At 43.4% G+C, this 21,614-nt stretch overlaps 2 protein-coding genes across 3 annotated transcripts; one reads left to right on the forward strand and one right to left on the reverse strand.

The window, feature by feature from the left end:
- The first annotated feature begins 3,085 nt into the window (after nt 1-3,085).
- Nucleotides 3,086-10,566, forward strand: LOC106600721 (putative carbonic anhydrase 3). The gene is made up of 9 exons (XM_014192295.2): nt 3,086-3,221; nt 3,356-3,401; nt 3,498-3,524; nt 3,664-3,840; nt 4,035-4,189; nt 5,411-5,500; nt 5,809-5,881; nt 6,093-6,256; nt 10,375-10,566. Exons 1-9 carry the CDS (start codon nt 3,207-3,209, stop codon nt 10,564-10,566), a joined length of 939 nt encoding a protein of 312 aa, XP_014047770.1. The 5' UTR covers nt 3,086-3,206.
- Nucleotides 10,567-10,818: 252 nt separating this feature from the next.
- Nucleotides 10,819-17,310, reverse strand: LOC106600708 (E3 ubiquitin-protein ligase RNF25). Of its 2 annotated transcripts, XM_014192274.2 has the most exons (10): nt 17,236-17,310; nt 14,521-14,592; nt 13,830-13,926; nt 13,308-13,375; nt 13,106-13,175; nt 12,800-12,871; nt 12,444-12,590; nt 12,166-12,255; nt 11,838-11,975; nt 10,819-11,721 (listed from the first exon to the last, which is right to left on the reverse strand). In XM_014192274.2, exons 1-10 carry the CDS (start codon nt 17,304-17,306, stop codon nt 10,921-10,923), a joined length of 1,626 nt encoding a protein of 541 aa, XP_014047749.2. In that variant the 5' UTR covers nt 17,307-17,310; the 3' UTR covers nt 10,819-10,920. The 2 variants fall into 2 exon arrangements, with proteins under 2 accessions (XP_014047749.2, XP_045572071.1); XM_045716115.1 differs by lacking the exon at nt 14,521-14,592 and having other exon boundaries at nt 17,236-17,267.
- Nucleotides 17,311-21,614: the final 4,304 nt, after the last annotated feature.

Raw genomic sequence — 21,614 nt, forward strand, 5'->3', positions numbered from 1 at the left:
TAATCAGTAACGTAATTTTTGGATTACCCAAACTCAGTAACATAATCGGATTACATTCCGTTACTTTTAGATTACTTTCCCTTTAAGAGGCATTAGAAGAAGACAAACATGTATGTTACCAATTGAACGACATCTATTGCAGGATAAATCAATGTTAAAGTTTACATAGCTGGCCATATATGGATGTTACATTTTACTTTATGGGTTGGTTATGTTGGCTTCTTCTAACCCATTGCTTTCTACTACATATAATAATACAATTAAATTATATCTTTACATTAAAAACCAAAGTCTATCAGCATTCCAGTCATTCCAATAAATGTTATACCCCTTGATCTTCAAGAATAGGACTTGGAAATATGGAAGTATAGATTAGCCTAATTGTTTTACCTGAGCATGACCTCAAAACTAAGGACTTATTAGCCACCCCTCCTCATTATTTCTGATTTTGTTGTCATGGAGGACTGATTGGGCTCATTGATTCGAGTTGAAAAATAAATGCTGCCCTCATGAAATGGCATGCTTTGAGCACTACAGAAAAGTGCTATTTACATGTGAAAAAATGAATGCCATATGCTGCATTTGCTATAGGCCTATTGTTTACCTTTTTGTTGGTGACACTTTGATATCTTGATAATATGCAGCTGTTTAAAGGGCAAATACACAGATGAAACAATAACAAAACGGACACCCCGCCTCTGTTTTGGTTAAAAGCTGAGGGATGGGCCTGGAGAAATGTGACCACTCTCAGATTAATAGACAGAGTTATGGATGCAAGGACTGACCATCCATGATATAACATTATTGTTTTAACCATGTTCATGGGGCTATACAGTGTTTGTTTACATTTACAATGTTTACAAACATTGGAATAAAACAAGCTTATATTTTGGTTTATCATGGAGTGTGACAGATGAACTAAGCTTTATAAGATTTATAAGTTATATTCTTCAAGAATCAATGGATATATATATAATTTATAAGTCAAATTGATGTAGAAACTACAGATTGCCCCTTAAGTCTATCAAAAGTGTACAAGTTTGAGCATGTGTCCATTAGGCCTATGGATTTATTTATTTTATCAGCATGAATTAGATTGAGCAATAAAAGCTCCGCGTTTATTCCATAGGCTTGGATCCGCACTATGCAGCTTTTGCAAGAGCGCATTTTTCACTGGCTGTCCACTGGTTTCAAAAACAATGATTGATAGGCAGCTTAAACTTCTTGAATTCAACCATTATTGGGTTCAAAAACACATTTAGATTCGTGAACAGCCATCCACAACAACCACAATCCGTAAGGTGAAAATAGAAAAATGAGAGTGCAGCAGTGTGATTCACACAATGCACATGTTACGTGTTGCTTGTCCTATGTTGCTCTGGGTGTGCTCACTGCTCATTGATTGTCTGTATTGTTATTTATTGTAACTGTTTTTAATAACCTGCCCAGGGACTGAGGTTGAAAATTAGCCGGCTGGCTAAAACCGGCACTTTTACTGAAACGTTGATTAAACTCAAACTATGTAGATATCAATAGTAAGTGATATCCGAATCGCCGTAGACTACATATGTAAAGACGTCATCATTTCCTCAGTCAAAGTTCGTACTCTCCAGCCCTGTTCCTGACACGCTACCCGCCTGTAGGCTTTCACTCCAACCCCAGTTGTAACTAACCTGATTCATTTTATAAACCAGCTAATTATTAGAATCAGGTGCGCTAGATTAGGGTTGGAATGAAAACCTACAGGATGTTAGCTCTCCCAGGAAGAGGGTTGGAGAGCTCTGCTAAAGAATATGCATCAAGCGCATACTCCAATTGCAACGTCTGCCTATGCCCACATATTGTCTCCAGAAAATGTTGTATTTTTAATACCCTCAAACACCAAGTTAGGCATACATAATTTCAAAATAGGCCATCATCACTGTCAATCGTGAATGCTAATTGTTTTGGCGTAACAGTGTTGAACAGTAACGTTATAGGCCTACTATGCTATGCTATTATATTCGCTTCTGTTGTGTAAAATACTGATGAATAGTTAGGTGATCTTGCGAGACATTGATTAAGCTTTGATCTTACTTTACTAAACGAGCACCATTGTGAGAAGTGATAATCTTCTATTTGTAATAATAATACATGATGAGTAGGAAGCACTATTAGGCGTAGGCAACAGATCGTGATGAGTCTTATTTTAAATGATTGCAGAGCCCTTCGTGGTTGCTAAAGGACAGCGCCAAATAAACGTTTATTTGATTAGTTTGAACACATGGTTGCAGTATACCCTATCACAGAATAAAATAAAACAGAGGTGAACTACCAATTCATATAATTAATTTGCATAGATTTGATCATCAAATCAATTGACCAAGTAGTGAACATAAATCATTACTAGACTACATAGAACTGCAGGAAATTAGTTTTAAACAGCCATAAAATCAAGCTTTTAGTGTGGTGTATTAATGCATCTCAATAAACTATAACCTAAATTCATTATTACCTCCAACTTGGCCCAATTCAAAATTTCCCATCCTGACATACCAAGCTAACGGGCCCTGCGTCTCAACCAATAGCCAATATACTGTAGGCTAAATATCCCACGCAGGGCTACAGCAACTTCCAGAGAGGGTCAGTCTCTTGGGCTTTGCAGGTGACCACTGGTTTGGGTGTCCTCGGCAGAACGTCACCGTAACCAAGTGGTCACATATCGTTTTCCGTTCCACTGCGCAAGAGGGGTCGGTGAACTTTTATGAACATCAAGGCAGACATGGTGAATTTAGATTTTTTGGGGTTTTACCTTCTGATTGGCCAAATTTGTCAAGCCTTCAAAGGGCTTCCGCAATGCCCACATGTAGCCTACAGTTCTTCATCATTCTCGCCTCCGCCAGAGAGAAGGCAGGGAAGAAACCACCATTTACCTACCTCTAGGCAGCTGTAGGCTACATATTTATTTGGTTTGTCATTCTATCGTTTTTTTTATGGATTTTTTTGTGGTAATTAAATATCATTTATTTAGAATTGATCAGAATAAATTGTCCATGTATTTTCAAATTGAAAAAGGTGATGCTCGTGCTCCCCCAGCACTACACACTTGTTATAACGTTCCACACAGCCTTGAAAAGTCGTTTTGGCGGTTGGGCAATGCAGGCTGTAGCTAGGCATAAGAACGTATTTTCAATATTAATGTGGTTATTAATTCAACTTATGAAACTATGTTGTACAAGTGGGTAAGAAATCATTTTTAAAATCATACATTTAGGGATCTTGATATGGCTACATTTTGACAGAAATCTAATCATAGAGATAACAAAGATAGTTTCATGCATCTTTATGCTACATTGTATTTATATTTGCTTTTCAGACATCTGTGTATATTATCCTCTATCTCTGTTCACGAGCTATAGCAGGTGCGTAGCCTTCCAAAACAACTTCTTTTTTAAAGTTTCATGAATATTAATATATTTTCTATTAATTATATGTATTTTCAAATGTGTTACTTTTAGACCAGCCCTGGTGCCACAATGGCTGTGGTAAGACTTCACTAGTTCTGACTTCACCTCAGTCCATTACTCTTCAGTCATCTCATAGCTGTGCTGTGCTACACAAACACAGTTCAGGCCAGCAAACATTTAACCTGACAGAGGCTTTCTTTTTCTTTCTCTCTTTTAGAGAACAGCCCCTCTTTCTGGCCCTCCCTTCCCAACTCTCAGTGTGGTGGGGTCAGACAGTCGCCGATCAACATTGATACTAACCAGCTGACCTTTGACCCCAGTCTCCGCAACCTCACCTTCAGTGACATCACTAATCCACACAGCATCAGGTTCCTCACCAACAATGGACACACAGGTACTCTTGTGGTGAATCTCCTTGGTCCTGTCCTTATAGTGTGTCTGTAGGACATGTGTTGTCTAGTCTTCTTTAAAGTAATCTCAGTAGCTCAGGACACAGGTATCATTTACTCATTAACAGTTGTTAGTGAATACACAATACCATAATAACGTATACTACGGTAATACCACAACTTATTTTCGTCCTCCCAGTGAGCTGTGTGTTAGAGGAGGGCCTGATGGAGGTGAGAGGAGGGGGGCTCCCTCATGGCTACACGGCCGTCATGATGCATTTCCACTGGGGAGGCGACTCACTGTGCCACCCAGGCTCTGAGCACACAGTGGATTCAGTCAGATACCCCATGGAGGTGAGATACTGTACTAGAAGAGAGAGAGAGTGCGTGTGCAGTAGCGGAGCGTGGGTAAAATCACTGGGGAAGCCAGGCCCCCCAAAAGCCATATTACAACCTGTGTTGTGATAATTGCGTTGTTTGCTCTATAACCTGTTAATTCATATGTCTTGCAACCATGACATATAGGCCTAAAGGCAGAGACAATAAAACAAAGTGGCAGAACAAATTAAACCACACCTTTGTTTTATCACAAAACCTGATAGCAACCTCTGTTCAGTGAAGTCCACAAAGCATATTGCATGTACAGTAAGACAGTTGCATGACCTACAGCATCGTCAAGCAAGTTAATATTTCTGACATTTTTGGACCACTAAACAACTATTGATTTTTTACCATAGAGAGTTACCGCAAGTCACAAAGAAAACAGGAGCTGCCTCCACTATTCCAGCACCATTTCAACTTCAACATGTCAACATCATCAAATCACCTCTAATACAGTGACAACTAAAAGATACCAAAAACTATTTAGTCCAATCAATGTAAGCTAAATATGATGTGGCTGCCCATGGTTCTGATTTCTGTGTGCGTGTGTGTTTGCGTGCGCGTTTGTGCAAGTAGAAAAAACATGTTGACTCACCCTACTTGTAGAGAAACACCAATGCCATCCTCCTTTCTTTCATGTTGACGAAATGTCATACATTTCATGTTGACGAAATGTCATACATTTCATGTCGACGAAATGTCATACAGTACATACACGCTTACATTTTTTGTTGTCCTAGGCTACCTGGCTAAAATGCCTGCTCGCTAGCCTAACTTCCATTCTTGTGCAACGTTAGCTAGTTAACATTAGCCTTCTACATCTAGCTACATATTGAACTTCCGTCCTCTCAGGCCAGGGGAACAACAATGTATGAATTAATGGTTGGACCAGAATCGTCGTGATAATCATTGGCCAGTACGGAGAATGAAGTAAAACCACAAGTCCAAATCCCTATCTCAATCCATGGCTAATTTAGCTTTCTCCTGTGAGATACAATCAGCCTCTTGCGAATTGAAGGAAAATGTTGAAACACGGAGACGAAAGCTAAATTATTTTATGCTTTATTTAATTTCTCTTGGTCAAGTTTTTTGGGAAGCCTGGCTTCCCTTGGCATCCATGAATACACACCACTGTGTGTATGTGTGTGTGTGTGTGTTGTGTCCTATATGATGTGACTCTCTGTTGGATTTCAGATCCACCTTGTGACACTGAAGGAAGGCTTGACAATGGAGCAGGCTAAGACTGACCCGGAGAGGGTAGCAGTGTTTGGATTCTTCATAGATGTACGTCTCTACGTCACAACAGTTCTACACTGATGATGACAATACTATGACAGAGTTATGATTCTTCACCTAGTAATAGGAGTTATGGCAGAATACCTTGTTATCAGAGGAGGCCGGTGGGAGGAGCTATAGGAGGACGGGATCATCGTAATGGCTGGAATGGAATCAATGGAACGGAATCAAACACGTTGTTACCATGTGTTTGATGCGTTCCAGCCGTTACAATGAGCCTGTCCTCCTATAGCTCCTCTCACCAGCCTTCACTGTTTATTATTCATGTTATCATCAACACATTCCATGGATTCCAGGTGACAGGCGACCAATGGCATGTGGAATCCTGGACGACTTTGACATCATATCTGCTGAATATAACAGAGAAGGGTGAGGAGCAGTGGTACCAGCTAGCTTTAAAGTACTTATATTCTGTATTTTTATGCCAATGTAGCTAATTTGAATTTGCAGAGAGAGAGTACAAGAGCAAAGTGAAACCACCATTGCTTTCTTTTAGAGCACTAACAAAGGGAGAGCCTTCTCCCCTTGGTGGTGATGTTACTAGTATTTTTCACACTACAGCCCTCTCCTTATGTCTCAGGTTCATCAGTTGACATAGTGCAGCCACTATCCATCAGTGATCTGCTAGGAAGTGTGGACCTCACCAAGTTCTACCGCTACCAGGGTTCTCTGACCACCCCCACCTGCGATGAAGTGGTGGTATGGACCGTGTTCGAAGAGCCAATCAAGATACGGAGAGATCTAGTTAGTGGTAACCTAACATAGCAGGCGTAAAAGAAAAGCCCGAGCGGAGCTGGAAGAAACGGGAAGCATCCGGTTTGAGTCTTCACCTCCGCTTCCTGAAAACCGTATGCTTACGGTTTCTTTCAACCCCGCTGAGGGTGAGTGAGTGAGTGGTGGGCTGACTTGTTGATTGGTTGGATTACACTCCAACAAGCGTTCTCCTTAGTGAAACGTATGTCAAATAAAAGATGAGTTTGCAGCTTTATTATATTTTCCTGGGCCATTGAAGAAGCCTAAGGGAGCGGTTGAAATTTACACAATTGTTACCCAGAGAAAAATGGGGGAGGTTCGTGCCTTTTCAATTTCAGTCGGGGAGTGTTTCGTATTTTTTTTATTTAGTCCAGGGGAGGGTCATGTCATTTGTAAATAGATTAAATGTCATATTGCTCAGTGTTTGAGAATTAGTTGCTTATATCTCGATGTGTGCCCATTGCTGCCCCTCATCCCTGATTCTCTGCTGGGCGCGCAATATCAGGTGCGCCTAGTGTGGTCTCAATCAAGTGATCAATAGCCTATACTACACAGTCACAACCAGGTGATTTGCCTTTATTCATGTTATCAAATCAAATCCCAAATCAATTTTATTTGTCACATACACATGGTTAGCAGGTGTTAATGCGAGTGTAGCAAAATGCTTGTGCTTCTAGTTCCGACCATGCAGTAATATCTAACAAGTAATATAACCTAACAATTTCACAACAACTACCTTATACACACAAGTGTAAAGGAATGAATACGAATATGTACATAAAAATATATAAATGAGTGATGGCCGAACGGCATAGGCAAGATGCATAGATGGTATAGAGTACAGTATATACATATGAGATGAGCAATGTAGGGTATGAGAACATTAAATAAAGTGGCATTGTTTAAAGTGGCTAGTGATACATAATTACATCAGATGGCAAGATGCAGTAGATGGTATAGCGTACAGTATATACATAAGAGATGAGTAATGTAGGGTAAGTAAACATTATATAATATAAAGTGGCTAGTGGTGGCTCAGTTGGTAGAGCATGGTGTTTGCAACGCCAGGGTTGTGGGTTCGATTCCCACGGGGGACCAGTACGGGAAGAAAGAAAAAATGTATGAAATGTATGCATTCACTGCTGTAAGTCGCTCTGGATAAGAGCGTCTGCTTAAATATAAATAAATTCATTACATCTTTTTTTCCATTATTAAAGTGGGTGGAGTTGAGTCAGTATGTTGGCAGCAGCCACTCAATGTTAGTGATGGCTGTTTAACAGTCTGATGGCCTTGAGATAGAAGCTGTTTTTCAGTCTCTCAGTCCCCGCTTTGATGCACCTGTACTGACCTCGCCCTCTGGATGATAGCAGGGTGAACAGGCAGTGGCTCGGGTGGTTGTTGTCCTTGATGATCTTTTTGGCCTTCCTGTGACATCGGGTGGTGTAGGTGTCCTGGAGGGCAGGTAGTTTTCACCTGGTGATGTGTTGTGCAGACCTCACTACCCTCTGGAGAGCCTTCCGGTTATGGGCGGAGCAGCTGCCGTACCAAGCGGTGATACAGCCCGACAGGATGCTCTCGATTATCCATCTGTAAAAGTTTGTGTTTTTGGTGACAAGCCGAATTTCTTCAGCCTCCTGAGGTTGAAGAGGCGCTGCTGCGCCTTCTTCACCACGCTGTCTGCGTGGGTGGACCATTTCAGTTTGAGGAACGCGAAGCGAGGCGGCCATCTCTGTCGGCGCCGGAAGTAGAAGTACTATAGGCCTAGGCCAGCGTTTCCCAAACACGGTCCTGGGGAAAATGCACAGGCAGTGTGTATATAAAACTAGGCTACTATATTCATGAGCACTGGCCTGCCCTGTTCTTGCTGATGTAAATCATTTTGTGCTGCCTAACCAATGGCAGTGCTGTATACGGTGGCCCTTCAGGAAGAAAGTCAAAGGCTTCTTCTGCAAAAAAAATAGTATTTGTCCCAAAAATTCAATATCTGTGCGTGTGGACTAGGCCTACTGATGTCCTGTTCAGTTTGAGAGAGAGAGAGCACGCGAAGATGAGAAGGACTAAGACTATCCTATTTTTTTTTATATTAGCCTGTATAGAAATCAAAACATCTCAGATGCTGCAGCATGCATTCATTCATTGTCATGCTCTGTTGTGGAATTTAAAAAGATTCTGTTCATCTCCGGTCATATAAAATGACGTAGAATAGCATGAAATGCGTTTATACAAGGCAATTTTTTCTTGGGTCGCATTTAAGAAGATATACTTCATGTAGTGCTTTTAGTAAAATTTAGATCTTTTCACCCATGTCAGCAGTGGTCTGCGAATCCTCAACCTTCTGGCTACTTTGCCATGTAATGCTTACAAAACGAAGAACAGTTTCTAAAACTGCATATCTAAGGCTCTGGTCTGTCCTAGGAGTAAGGGTAAACAGTAGGCATGTTCTCTGCTATCCACTTTGTTTTAATGCTGCAATATGTTCCTTTTTTGGCGACCAACAAAATTCACATAGAAATGTGAGTTATAGATCTGTCATTCTCATGGAAAGCAAGTCTAAGACGCGGTAGATCTGTTCTGTTCGCTATTTCTATGCTTCCTGTTCTTAAGTTTAACCTTTGCATCTTTTACATTAGGTTTGGTACACCAGCTTCAAACAGCTGAAAATAGTGTATTTTCCATAACCAAAAGTATTGTATGTGGACACCCATTCAGATGAGTGGATTCCACTATATATATCACCCATTGCTGACAGGTGTATAAAATCAAGCACACAGCCATGCAATCTCCATAGACAAACATTGGCAGTAGAACGGCTTTACTGAAGAGCTCAGTGACTTTCAACGTGGCACCGTCATAGGATGCCACCTTTCCAACAAGTCAGTTCATCAAATTCCTGCCCTGCTTGAGCTGCCCGGGTCATCTGTAAGTGCTGTTATTGTGAAGTGGAAACATCTAGGGGCAACAACGGCTCAGCCGCTAAGTGGTAGGCCACACAAGCTCACAGAACGGGACCACCGAGTGCTGAGCTCGTAGCACGTAAAAAAATAATCTGTCCTCGGTTGCAACACTCACTCACGGCCAAATTCCAAACTGCCTCTTGTTTGTCGGGAGCTTCATGAAAGGGGTTTCCATGGCCGAGCAGCCACACACAAGCCTAAGATCACCATGCGCGATGCCAAGCGTCGGCTGGATTGGTGTAAATCTCGCCACCATTGGACTCTGGAGCAGTGGGAACGCATTCTCTGGAGTGGCAGTCCGACGGACAAATCTGGGTTTGGCGGATGCCAGGAGAACGCTACCTGCCCCAATGCATAGTGCCAACTAAAGTTTGGCGGTGGAGGAATAATGGTCTGGGGCTGTGGTTTGGGCTAGACCCCTTAGTTGCAGTGAAGGGAAATCTTAACGCTACAGCATACAATGTCATTCTAGACAATTCTGTGTTTCCAACTTTGTGGCAACAGTTTGGGGAAGGCCCTGTTTCAGCATGTTTTCCTGTTTCAGCATGACAATGCCCCTGTGCACAAAGCGAGGTCCGTACAGAAATGGTTTGTCGAGATCGGTGTGGAAGAACTTGACTGACCTGCACAGAGCCCCGACCTCAACCCCATCAAATACCTTTGGGATGAATTGGAATGCCGACAGCGAGCCAGGCCTAACCGCAAAACATCAGTGCCCTCACTAATGCTCGTGGCTGAATTGAAGCAAGTCCCTGCAGCAATGTTTCAACATCTAGTGGAAAGCCTTCCTAGAAGAGTGGAGGCTGTTACAGCAGCAAAGGGGGGGGTGTATATTTCACAGGGGTAGTGTATATTTCACAGGGGTTTAGATGGTAGTATGATTGTCTACATTGCTTGTTTCGTCACTGACACTATTACAATGTTTGCAACCAGGAAATGGCGGAGCAATTTCTGCATAGTGCACCTTTTAATTATTATTTGGGGTGTAGGGGAGGGTCACTTTTTTCAAGCGTTCAGGGAGGGTCAGGTAAAAGTATATTTTACTGAAGTGAGGGCCATCCATTTTTATTTCAGACGTCTGATTTTCTCCAGGTATCCCTCATAAAAATGTACAGTGCCTAAGCTAATCCTTTCATACCCCTGTCCCACTCTCAGGTGGAGCTGTTTCCTAAAACACTGAAGTACAGAGACATCTACCGGCCAGTGCAGCGCCTCAACGGGCGCCCCGTCTACGCTTCCCCCGGGGTGTCAGTGTCCCCACTGGGCCGCGTTAGCAGCAGTCAGACTTCCAGCAGGGGGGCTCTCTCGCCCGGCCTATTACTACTGCTACTACTGGGCTGGGGGTGAGGCTGGATGCCCAGGGGAGGGGAGGTATGCAGAAATAAGGGGTGGAGGGTGGGGAAAATAAGTTGAAGTGTTTGATACTCATGGGAGGTCAATTTCAGCCGATTTCTGTCAATAATAAAATGTACTGTATGTTCCCTCAGACAAGTGTGCCCTGTCATTAGTATCTTATGCAGCAAAAAGAATGCTTTAGCGTAAACTAAACTGCCCACTGACAACAACTCAAACGGCAATAGGAAAGACAGGACACACCGGTTCACTTAGGTGCCAGACAATGCAAAGCTTTATTTTAGGTGAGTCGAGAATGTAAATGGAGGTACAGACATAGTTGTTCTTAGTTCCTCCTTTGCCCCTTTGTCATAGAGCAGCACCCTCTCTCCCCACCTCTCCCACACTCTGATGGAAGCCCCTCCCACCAGCCATGTGAGCTCTGCCACCACGGGGGTAGTTGGCACCTCCCCTGCTTCGCTGACCTCGCCCGTCCCAGTAGCGATGGTACCTGCCCCCCCGAGCATCCCATTGGTCCGTGCCTCTCAAATACCTCTCTTGCCATTGGTCAGGCTGTTGCGCTGAACCGCGAGGGCCCCTCCTCCTTCCCCTCTCCCTATGGCCTCGCCCAGGCTCCATTTCCATGCCATTGCTAGGTGGGATGTCCATTTTAGTAGTGTCCAGGCTTGATTTGCTTATTGGCTGACCATCTTTAGGAACTGGAGCCTCTTGTTGGCCTAGCTCCGTACGTCCCTCCCCTTCTTCCTTCTCCAATTGGCTTAACTGTGCTTGTCCCAGTTCCGGGTGGCTAGAGTTCTCCTGAAGTCTGGCTTTGATTGGTGCGTCATGAGAGTTGACAGGAGGAGCGCTGTGGAAGTTGTCGTGTTTCTCTGAGGACAGAGAGAGTTTGTCCAGATGGTCGGTGGGGGGGACAGGTGTCCCTGGGTGGGTGTGGGGCCTGCCTCTCCCTCCCCTCCTCGGGCCCCTGAAGTGGCCCTGCAGCCCTTGGTGCCAGTACTGGTGACCTGGCCTTCCCCTGCGATGCGAGTGGCCAGCGTGCTGCAGCTTTGGTGCTGTGATCTGATTGGTGGAGGCAGGGGGAAGGGAGGGCAGTGATTGGCTGGGAGAGGCATTCCCGTCAGCGCTGACGTTGTCCGAGTCGGGAGGCGGCTGTGAAAAACAAGTCGCAACGTTGTTTAATTAAGATACATTATCAAGAAAGTGCGCGCTCACGCACAGACACTTCAGCTAATATTTTTTGCTTAAGCCCCTCCTTGCTTCCTTACCTCATTAATATGTATGAGGAAGCGGTTAGACTCCGCCTCTGTGTCAATAATCCCGCCTTTTGCTTTCTGACGCTCCAAAATGTTCTGGAGCTCAGCCCACCTCTGCCGGAACTCCACCCCTATCACCGCTCCCTCCAGCTGAGTGAAGTAGAGGTCAGCACAAATGGATGTATTTGCAATAGCAGCCACTATAATTGAAGGTGTTGTGTCCCTCAAGTAAGTGGTGTAGTTGAAATTGCAAGACAAAATATGACAGTACTGTAGAGGAAAAAAGAACAGCTACAAGAAGCAACATAGCAGTACAGTGTGTTGTCAGTTGTGTCTTTACCTTTGGAAAGCTAGGGGCGGGATTGGACAGGAGCTGGTCAACGTTGTAAGTCAGAGGTTCTCTACACACGGGACACACAACGGTTAGCTCCTACAGGGGGAGGGAGAAAGAACCGTCAGTCAAAATGACCACCAAGTGAATCGTCACTGTAAAATCTACAGGAATATAGCAAAGAAAATTAAAAAAATAAATTGACACCCCCCTCTCCAAAAAAAATGCAGTTTCACTTCAGGAACTCCCCCTCAATTCCACTGCTGCATATGGATACTTGATCTCACCTCATCGTCGGTCCTCTCCCGTGTCTTGTCCTGCTCCAGCTCCTTCTCCCTCTCCTGGAGCTCAGTCTCAGAGTGGGTGATGTAGCGGCCTAGGCAGTGGGAGTGGAAGTAGTGGTAGCATCTGGTCTTGGTGAACGCCTCCCCATCCTGGGACAGACCAGAAAGACATCACAGGTTTACATCACACACACACAATGCTGCGGTCCCATTTTGTGTCCACTTGCTCACTCCCCCTCACAGATTTCAAAAGCATTGGATTGGTGTTAACATGGGCTACAGAGAGTTTCAAAACAGGAAGACTAGTTTAAACTTTCATCTTGTGTGGACTAATGGAAATACTAATTAAAACAGATCACCTTAAACCCGTAAAGGCAGATGACACAGTTGCCATGGGGAATATTGCTCTCCGTCAGGATCTCTTTGGCTTTCTGAGAGAGAGAAAAAAAAGAGGGACCGTGTCAGGTATTTGATATGCATCTCTATTTATACATTCCTAAATTTAAAAAAAAGAATAATAATTATCAGGACAAAGGGCATCCTTGATCCACAGGTCTAATTATAATATCACAAATGCAGTTCTTAAAATTACTGTGGTCTCAAACTAAGAGATTTCAAATAAGAACAGAGAGAATGAGAGAAACGGGGAGAGAAAGAGAACTGGCCTCAATGAGCTGGTACAACACAGGGGAACCCAGGCAGGACTCCGCCTCTGTCTGCAGACATTTCTGCACACTGGGAGAGGGAGAGAAATCTTGGAGCAATACAAGCAACAGGGGACAAACAAAATTAAACTACCCTTAATCAGAGCAGTGGATAAGACTACAATGAACCTAAGATGGAGGACAACAGATTTACTCTTGTTACCTGCACAGCTTGTCATCAGAAAGACCCCGGGGGTTGTGGATGGAAATGGAGGGAGGAGAGGAGGGATACTTAGGGAGAGAGAGAGAGAGAGAGAGAGAGAGAGAGAATCAGCGTATAACATTTGGAAGTGGCATGTCCTGAGAATGAAAGGGACAGGGCAGGGTTCTAAGGACAGGAAATTATGAAAGCACGAGGAAAAACTTTCACAATGACAGGAAGTGTTGTTGCTACATGGAGGGTTGTCTCAAAAAAATAAAAATCACAGGGACCCCTCAACTCCGGTCCTGGAGAGCTACTGGGTAAGCAGGCGTTTGTTACATCCCTGCACCAATACACAAAAGTGTACACACCTTGTAGGTAGCTCTCCAGGAGAAGTGAAGGCCAGTATATTTAGGGGGTACACACATTTTTTTTTTTAACACAAGTAACCTAAATGCATGACCTAAGCCAGGGGACGGGGAATCATTTTTCCCCCAATCAAATGGATTGCAAAGGACAAGGAAGAAGGGAACATGAGCATACCTGCAAGTCGAGAGTCAAAGTTAGGGTGAGTCGCACAAACTGAGAGAGGGAATCTTCACCCGTGGAGGGATATAGTACCAGACTCACCTCCCATCCCCTATAAGAGAGAGCAACAGAGAATGTCAATTAAAAACACACGCACCCACTTCAAAGCCCGAAGTCTATCAGCTTTTCATCTAGTCTTATCCATTGGCCGGGGGAGGCTAATCAGTCATACGTTATAGTAAAACACTCGGGGATAGAAAAGAGGGCAGAAAGAGTTTAAGTGTGAAGGCTGACAGACCTCTTCAGAGAGCAGTTGGGAGGACAGGATGTTGAATACAGAGGGAGGATCAGCTGACAATCAGCTGAGTATGATGCAACAGATGTGCAATATCCCTCCATCTGGTCCATCCTCGTGACGCGACATAAAACATAGCCAACTAGCACACCACACCTCTGATACAATGGTGTATGGTGTTTGAGTGCCTATAGTATTATAGTCTGGTCACAGATCTGTACTGTATGTGCTTAAGGTGAACCAAGTTATTTTGTCATTTGTTGCTATGCCACACCAGGGCACAAACAGATCTGCAACCAGGCTACAGCTGGTATTTATATAGATTCATGAGTCAGCAAAATCCTGCTACCATCAAAGTGAGGACTTAGTGGTGTTCTGGGACATGGGCTATCATCAAACTGAGTGGCTCACCCATCATCTCTCCTGTTAATCTGCAGCTCATCCAGATAGATGGACTGGAGAACCTCGATCTCAGACAGCACACTGTAGAGAGGAGATGTAGCCAATGTCAATGAATGATGCAACAATCTGGATGTTACAGCAGAAGTGGCTTGAACTGTAACGCATTAACTTAATGATCCTGCACTGCACTAACTAGCTAAACCAAATGTAAAAAAAAAAATGTAGAACCTGCATAGTTCAGTTAATCATGTGTGGTAAATGATCAAGCTAGCTATAAAATGACAGCAGGGTCGTTTAACCTCAAAGCACACGAAAGAAGATTGACACCCACCATCTCAGATCGAACAAAATCATTTCTGAACAAAATATAATTTGATCTCTGAGAAACTAAAGTAATTGATTGCACCCAAATTGGCTATTTTAATTTATAGGATTCATATAATAGTCAAACACCCGATTTGGACCAAACTCTCCCCCCCCCCAAAAAAAAATATATATATAACCATCACAATTTCAGTAACATGTCTTAGAGTTATGGCATCCAACGGCCTCCACAATGGATCAGTCCACTTAGAAAGGCGTGAATCAGACATTTTTGCTAACGCTCGCCTAAAGAAATCTTGGTTGACCAACAGCCTATCGACCAAACAATCGATCAGTTGACTAAATGAGGTCAGCCCTAGACTTCACAATAATGACAGAGTGAAAAGAATTAAAATACACAGAATAAAGTACACTGCAAATGAATACACTTTTTGGCCTAAATGCAAAGCCTCGTTGTGTTGGATTTGCCCCAAACACATCTGAGTAACTGCCTCCTTATTTTCAAGCATAGTGGTGGCTGCATCATGGTAAGGGTATGTTTGACATCGGCAGAGACTGGGGAGTTTTTCAGGATGAAAATAAGAAATGGAGCTAAGCTAAATCCTAGAGGAAAACATTATTCAGTCTGCCCAACACCAGACACTAGGACAGGAATTCCCCTTTCAGCAGGACAACAACCTACACACAAAGCCAAATGAATGTTCCCGAGTGGCCAAGTTACAGTTGAGACGTACTCAGTAGTTGCTTGAAAATCTATGGCAAGACTTGAAAATTGCTGTCAAGCCATGATACCCAAAACCTTGACAGAGCATGAAGAATTTTGATTTAACTAGGCAAGTCTGTTAAGAACAAATTCTTATTTACAATGACGGCCTACTCCGGACGATGCTGGGCCAATTGTGCTACGGCCTATGGGACTCTCAATCACGGCCGGATGTGATACAGCCTGCAAAGCTCTTATGAGACTAACCCAAGAAGACTCACAGGTGTAATCGTAAGTTGTTTCTAACATTGACTCAGGTGTGTGAATACCTATCTAATTAAGGTGCGTTTCATTTTTCATTAATCTTGAAAAAATATATTTTGAAATTTTCTTCCAGTTTGACAGAGTACTTTGCGTAGATCGTTGACAAAATGACAATTAAACCATTTTAATCCCACTTTGTAACAAAATGTGAAGAAATCCATGGGGATGTAGACTTTCTGTTAGGCACTGTCCCATTGACTTGCATTGGATTTGTGTCACAAATGCTAAGATGTTTGCATTTGAAACAGTGGCCAGGTAAACAAAACCAAAAGCATGGGTTGCTGTCATACCTTGTCCATAAACCACTTACTGGGTAAGGAAACCAATGTAATTGTGATTTTGATTAAACATCCCTTTAACATTGAGGGACTGTTTAAAAATAAATAAATACTCATCACATACTAGCAGGAACACCACCATCTAGTGGTCAGAACCTGGTAATATCAGAATGCAGGATAGGACATAAACCTATCAATTTCAATGAGTAATTTCTCTTAACAGGAGAAAAATTAAAATCTACTAATTCTATGAGAATACGACAACGAAACAACACTCCGAGCCGCAGCTCCATACAACTTGTCACTCGTTGCGGTGGGTGTGGTGCGAGGGGTCCATGGCTGGCGTTTGACCATTTCCTTGGATTTTTCATGGCTTACTCATTGTTAGAAAAAAGTTCGATCAAAACCAGATGTTAGGTACTATATTTATTGGATATTATGAATTCCATACATTTCAATTGCCAATTTGGGTGTAATCAATCTTATTCATTTCTCAGATCAATTACATTTCAGCAAAACAATGTGTCAGGAATGCTAATGTTATCGGTTTCTAACTACGGAAATTATTTCAGAACAATCTGAGATAGTGGGTGTCGTGGCTTTCTGAAATGACATGGAACGACGCAGCACCGAACCAGAATCTGGTTTTACAGGGGATTGAACATGGCGATTCTCCTCGCCACGTTCAACGTCTCCTTTAAGGCCAGATTCTGGTTCAAGCCGATATAAACGTTGTGTATTTTCCGAAATGGATGTCAGCTAACTAGCACTGTATGTCTCTTTGGTAAATTACAATGTGGAACAAACAGCTTGCTTGCAAGACTCTTTTCGTATGATCACAACATGCATCATACCCTGCATGGCATTACCCCCTGCACTCAGCTGTGTTGTTTAGTTAACTGGGTTGTAGCTAACGCTAGCCAGCTAGCCGCCGGAGCTAGCAAGCTAGCGACACATAGCTAGCAAACCACAATCTACAACGTACATACCATTTGAAGATACATTTTCAATTAAATGGTATTGAATATGAATGAACGTATTATACAGTCATTTGACACATTTTCTCCAATTACACGCTCTCATCAACAAACTCACTCGCTTTCAGCTGCCATCTTCGTTCTACCGACCGGGACTACTTCTTCTATGGTACATTGGCGATCGCACATTTTAAATGTGTATGCCGACACCTACTGTGCGGGATGGAAACAGCCTTAGCAAAAATTGAACTAAATACCCCCCAAAAAACTTCCAAATGACCCCAAAAATGTATTAATAAACTAAACTAAATCAAACAACATTTCTGTTAAAAAATAAAACAGATCTGATCCCTACACAGGCTCAAGGGGAACCTGGGAGGGCGGGTCTTCCGGCACCAGTACCCCTTGCAAGTCTTCAGATGTAAAATCCTTAAATCACCCAAACTTTCTGCCACAGCCACAAAAATGTCCAGTTTCTTAGACTTCTTTGAGACTTGTGCATGAAGCTCACCACTAAGCTAAGGACCCTGGGAATAAACACCCCCCTCTGTAACTGGATCCTGGACTTCCTGACGGGCTGTCCCCAGGTGGTAAGGGTAGGCAACAACACACCTGCCACGCTGATCCTCAACACTGGAGGCCCTCAGGGGTGTGTACTTAGTCCCATCCTGTACTCCCTGTTCACCCACGACTGCGTGGCCAAACACAACTCCAACACTATCATTAGGTTCGCTGACGACACAACAGTGGTAGGTCTGATCACCGACAGCAATGAGACAGCCTATAGGGAGGGGATCAGAGAACTGGCAGTGTGGTGCCAGGACAACAATCTCTCCCTCAATGTGAGAAAGACAAAGGAGCTGATCGTGGATTACAGGAAAAGGCGGGCCGAACAGGCCCCCGTTAACATCAACGGGACTGGAGCGGAGCGGGTCGAGAGTTTCAAGTTCCTTGGTGTCCACATCACCAACGAACTATCATTGTCCAAACACACCAAGACAGTCGTGAAGAGGGCACGACAAAACCTTTTCCCCCTCAGGAGGCTGAAAAGATTTGGTATGGGTCCCCAGATCCTCAAAACGTTCTACAGCTGCACCATCGAGAGCATCCTGACCGGTTGCATCACCGCCTGGTATGGCAACTGGTCGGCATCCGACTGTAAGGCGCTACATAGGGTAGTGCATACAGCCCAGTACATCACTGGGACCAAGCTTCCTGTAATCCAGGACCTATATAATAGGTGGTGTCAGAGGAAAGCCAATAAAATTGTCAGAGACCCCAGTCACCCAAGTCATAGACTGTTTTCTCTGCTACCGCACGGCAAGTGGTATCGGAGCGCCAAGTCTAGGACCAAAAGGCTCCTTAACAGCTTCTACTCCCAAGCCATAAGACTGCTGGATAATTAATCCAGACTATTACATTGACCCCCCCCCCATTTGTTTTGTACACTGCTGCTACTCACTGGTTATTATCTATGCATAGTCACTTCACCCCTACCTACATGTACAAATTACCTCTAACCTGTACCCCCCCAAACACTGACTCAGTACTGGTACCCCCTGTATATAGCCTCATTATTCTATTGTGTTACTTTAATTATTTTTTACTTTAGTTTATTTGGTAAATATTTTCTTAACTCTTCTTGAACTGCACTGTTGGTTAAGGGCTTGTAAGTACGCATTTCACAGTAAGGTCTACACTTGATGTATTCGGCGCATGTGACAAATAAAGTTTGATTTGATTAGATTTTTTTCTCAAAGTTGCCGGGATGTCACGTCTCCTACTTATTATCAGTACACTCATAACAACTTAAGCATTACAAAACTTCTATTAGATCAAAAAAACTAATATAGTAAACATGCCATACATTATTTTGGTGAGCAAATTCAACACTCTCTCACTGACCTCCATACAAAAACTCTTTGCTTGGTGGGTGAAACAATGAAAAAAAAACACCTGCTGGAGGGAGACAGATTTTCCGCCGAGTTCATCCTCTCTCTTCCTCTCTCTTCCTCTCTGCTATAGTCGACTGCATGTTTCTAAAGTTGCTCTTCACCAACTTCATCCTGAGGGGGTTCCAGAAAGATGGCGGCGAGTGCAGATGGGATTTTATCTTGCTCCGAGTAGCTTTTATCCCTCTCAAACTTACTTAAATGTAACAAAACTTTATTTATGGTAAACACAACAGAGAACAACGCTCAGTAGACCGTTAACTTGATCGGAAACTTGGCAAAGAAGAAGAAGGCATTTGCTAACTGACCACTCATACACCAGAAAGAATACACCACCTGACCCCTCAGGAGACGAAATGGAGGAATCTGGACATTCGGTTGATTCAGAAACTGTAGTTAATAGTCCTGCACCCAAAAAGACAGAGATAGAATTGTCTTTGCGTGAACTCCAAATGTATTATCCTCATGATTAGGGAGGGATTTAAGACTTCAAAAGAGGGTGCTTTTATCCAAAACTGAGGGGCTATCTCGTGCATCTTATCTTTTTTCATCTATTGACATTCCCAAATCCACTTGCTGTAGGTAGATAGGCTATTGTCCAACTTCATATGGAAAAACAAGCCATATAAGATAAAAAGAGATTATCACCAACAGGGTATGTGATGGCGGTCTAAATGTCTTAGACTTCACTTTCTTTAATCAGATGTAAGTCAACTGGGTTAAAAAGTACTTCAAAAAATCCTCATAGTTTCTGGAATATTGTACCTCATTTTGTTGATCAGAAGCTCGGAGGGCTTAATTTTTTACTACAATGTCCCTATATTGTGGGTAAACTTCCTGTGAAATTGGCGGCTTTTCACAAGCAGGCTTTAATGTGCTGGGTTTTGCTGTATAAACACAACTTTTCACCTCATCATCCGGACAGCTGAAGAAATTCTGGGTGTGCACAACCAAAGAATTTCTATACAAACTGTCAGAAACCATCTCAGGGAAGCTCATCTGTGTGCTCGTCGTCCTCACCAGGGTCTTGACGTGACTGGAGTTCTGCGTTGTAACCGACTTCAGTGGGCAAATGCTCACCTTTGATGGCCACTGGCACGCTGGAGAAGTGTGCTCTTCACGGATTAATCCCGGTTTCAATTGTACCAGGCAGATGTATGATGTTGGTTTAAACACTGTTTCCCATTCTTGTTCAATGAACCATAAACAATTAATGAACATGCACCTGTGGAACGGTCATTAAGACAGGTCACAGATATGAAAACTTAGGACACTAAAGAGTCCTTTCTACTGACTCTGAAAAACACCAAAAGAAAGATGCCCAGGGTCCCTGCTCATCTGCCTGAATGTGCCTTAGGCATGCTGCAAGGAGGCATGAGGACTGCAGATGTGGCCAGGGCAATAAATTGCAATTTTTGTACAATTTTTGACAGCACTACAGGGAGACAGGACGGACAGCTGATTGTCCTTACAGTGGCATCCGAAAATCACACCGCGGGCAGGTACAAGATGGCAACAACAACTGCCTGAGTTACACCATGCAGAGAACGCACAATCCCGCCATCAGTGCTCAGACTGTCTGCAATAGGCTGAGAGGCTGCACTGAGGGCTTGTAGGCCTGTTGTAAGGCATGTCCTCACCAGACATCACCGGCAACAGCGTCGCCTATGGACACAAACCCGTCATCGCTGGAGTCAGACAGGACAGGTAAAAAGTGCTCTTCTCTGACGAGTCGCGGTTTTGTCTCACCAGGGGTGATGGTCAGATTCGCATTTATCGTGGAAGGAATGAGCGTTACACCAAGGCCTGTACACTGGAGCGGGATCAATTTGGAGGTGGAGGGTCGTTCATGGTCTGAGGACGACCATGTCTCGTCAGTCACTGGTACAGAAATGATTGAGAAATGCTGTACTGTACTGCCAATGGTTTTCAGCACTACTGCCTGTGTCTAAGTAGGGTGTGTATTGGGGGGGTGAGTCGGCACCGCTTGCAGTGATGTGGACTGGTTTGGATAAAATGCCAGTCCGCCCCAGCCCAATTTATTCGTCTGGCTATCTCTGGCCTCTCCATGCTCGCAAAACCTTCGTAGCAGGTTAGGAGAGCATTTTCACTTACCCAAACCCTAATTCTAACCTTAACCTCAGTCTCCTAACATGCTGCGTAAAAGTCATTTCCATATAAAAGTGGCGTGAAAAGAGTGTTTCTCAAACCGCTTGAGCAGCCAGGGATGCAGTCAAGATAATTGAGTAAATAGTTACTGAACATTGGTGTTAGAGGCACAAAATGCAGTTGTGAAGAAAAAAAAATCAATTACCACAGTCTTGCATTTCAATAGATCTGTGTATTTTGCATCACCTATGGCTTTGCAAATAAACTGCTAGTATAGTAGCCCAAAGGCCAGCAGATGACAATACCAAGTCGTTTCATTTTACCGTCCAAATGGAATGTATTCAGGCTGCAAGTGTCAACTTCCTCCTTAACTTGATTTAATGGCGAGGTGGGAAAAAAACAAAAAACTGGGAAAATATGCGTACTTTCTTTATGA

The sequence above is a fragment of the Salmo salar genome, chromosome ssa03, assembly GCF_905237065.1.
Source record: "Salmo salar chromosome ssa03, Ssal_v3.1, whole genome shotgun sequence".
NCBI lineage: Eukaryota > Metazoa > Chordata > Actinopteri > Salmoniformes > Salmonidae > Salmo > Salmo salar.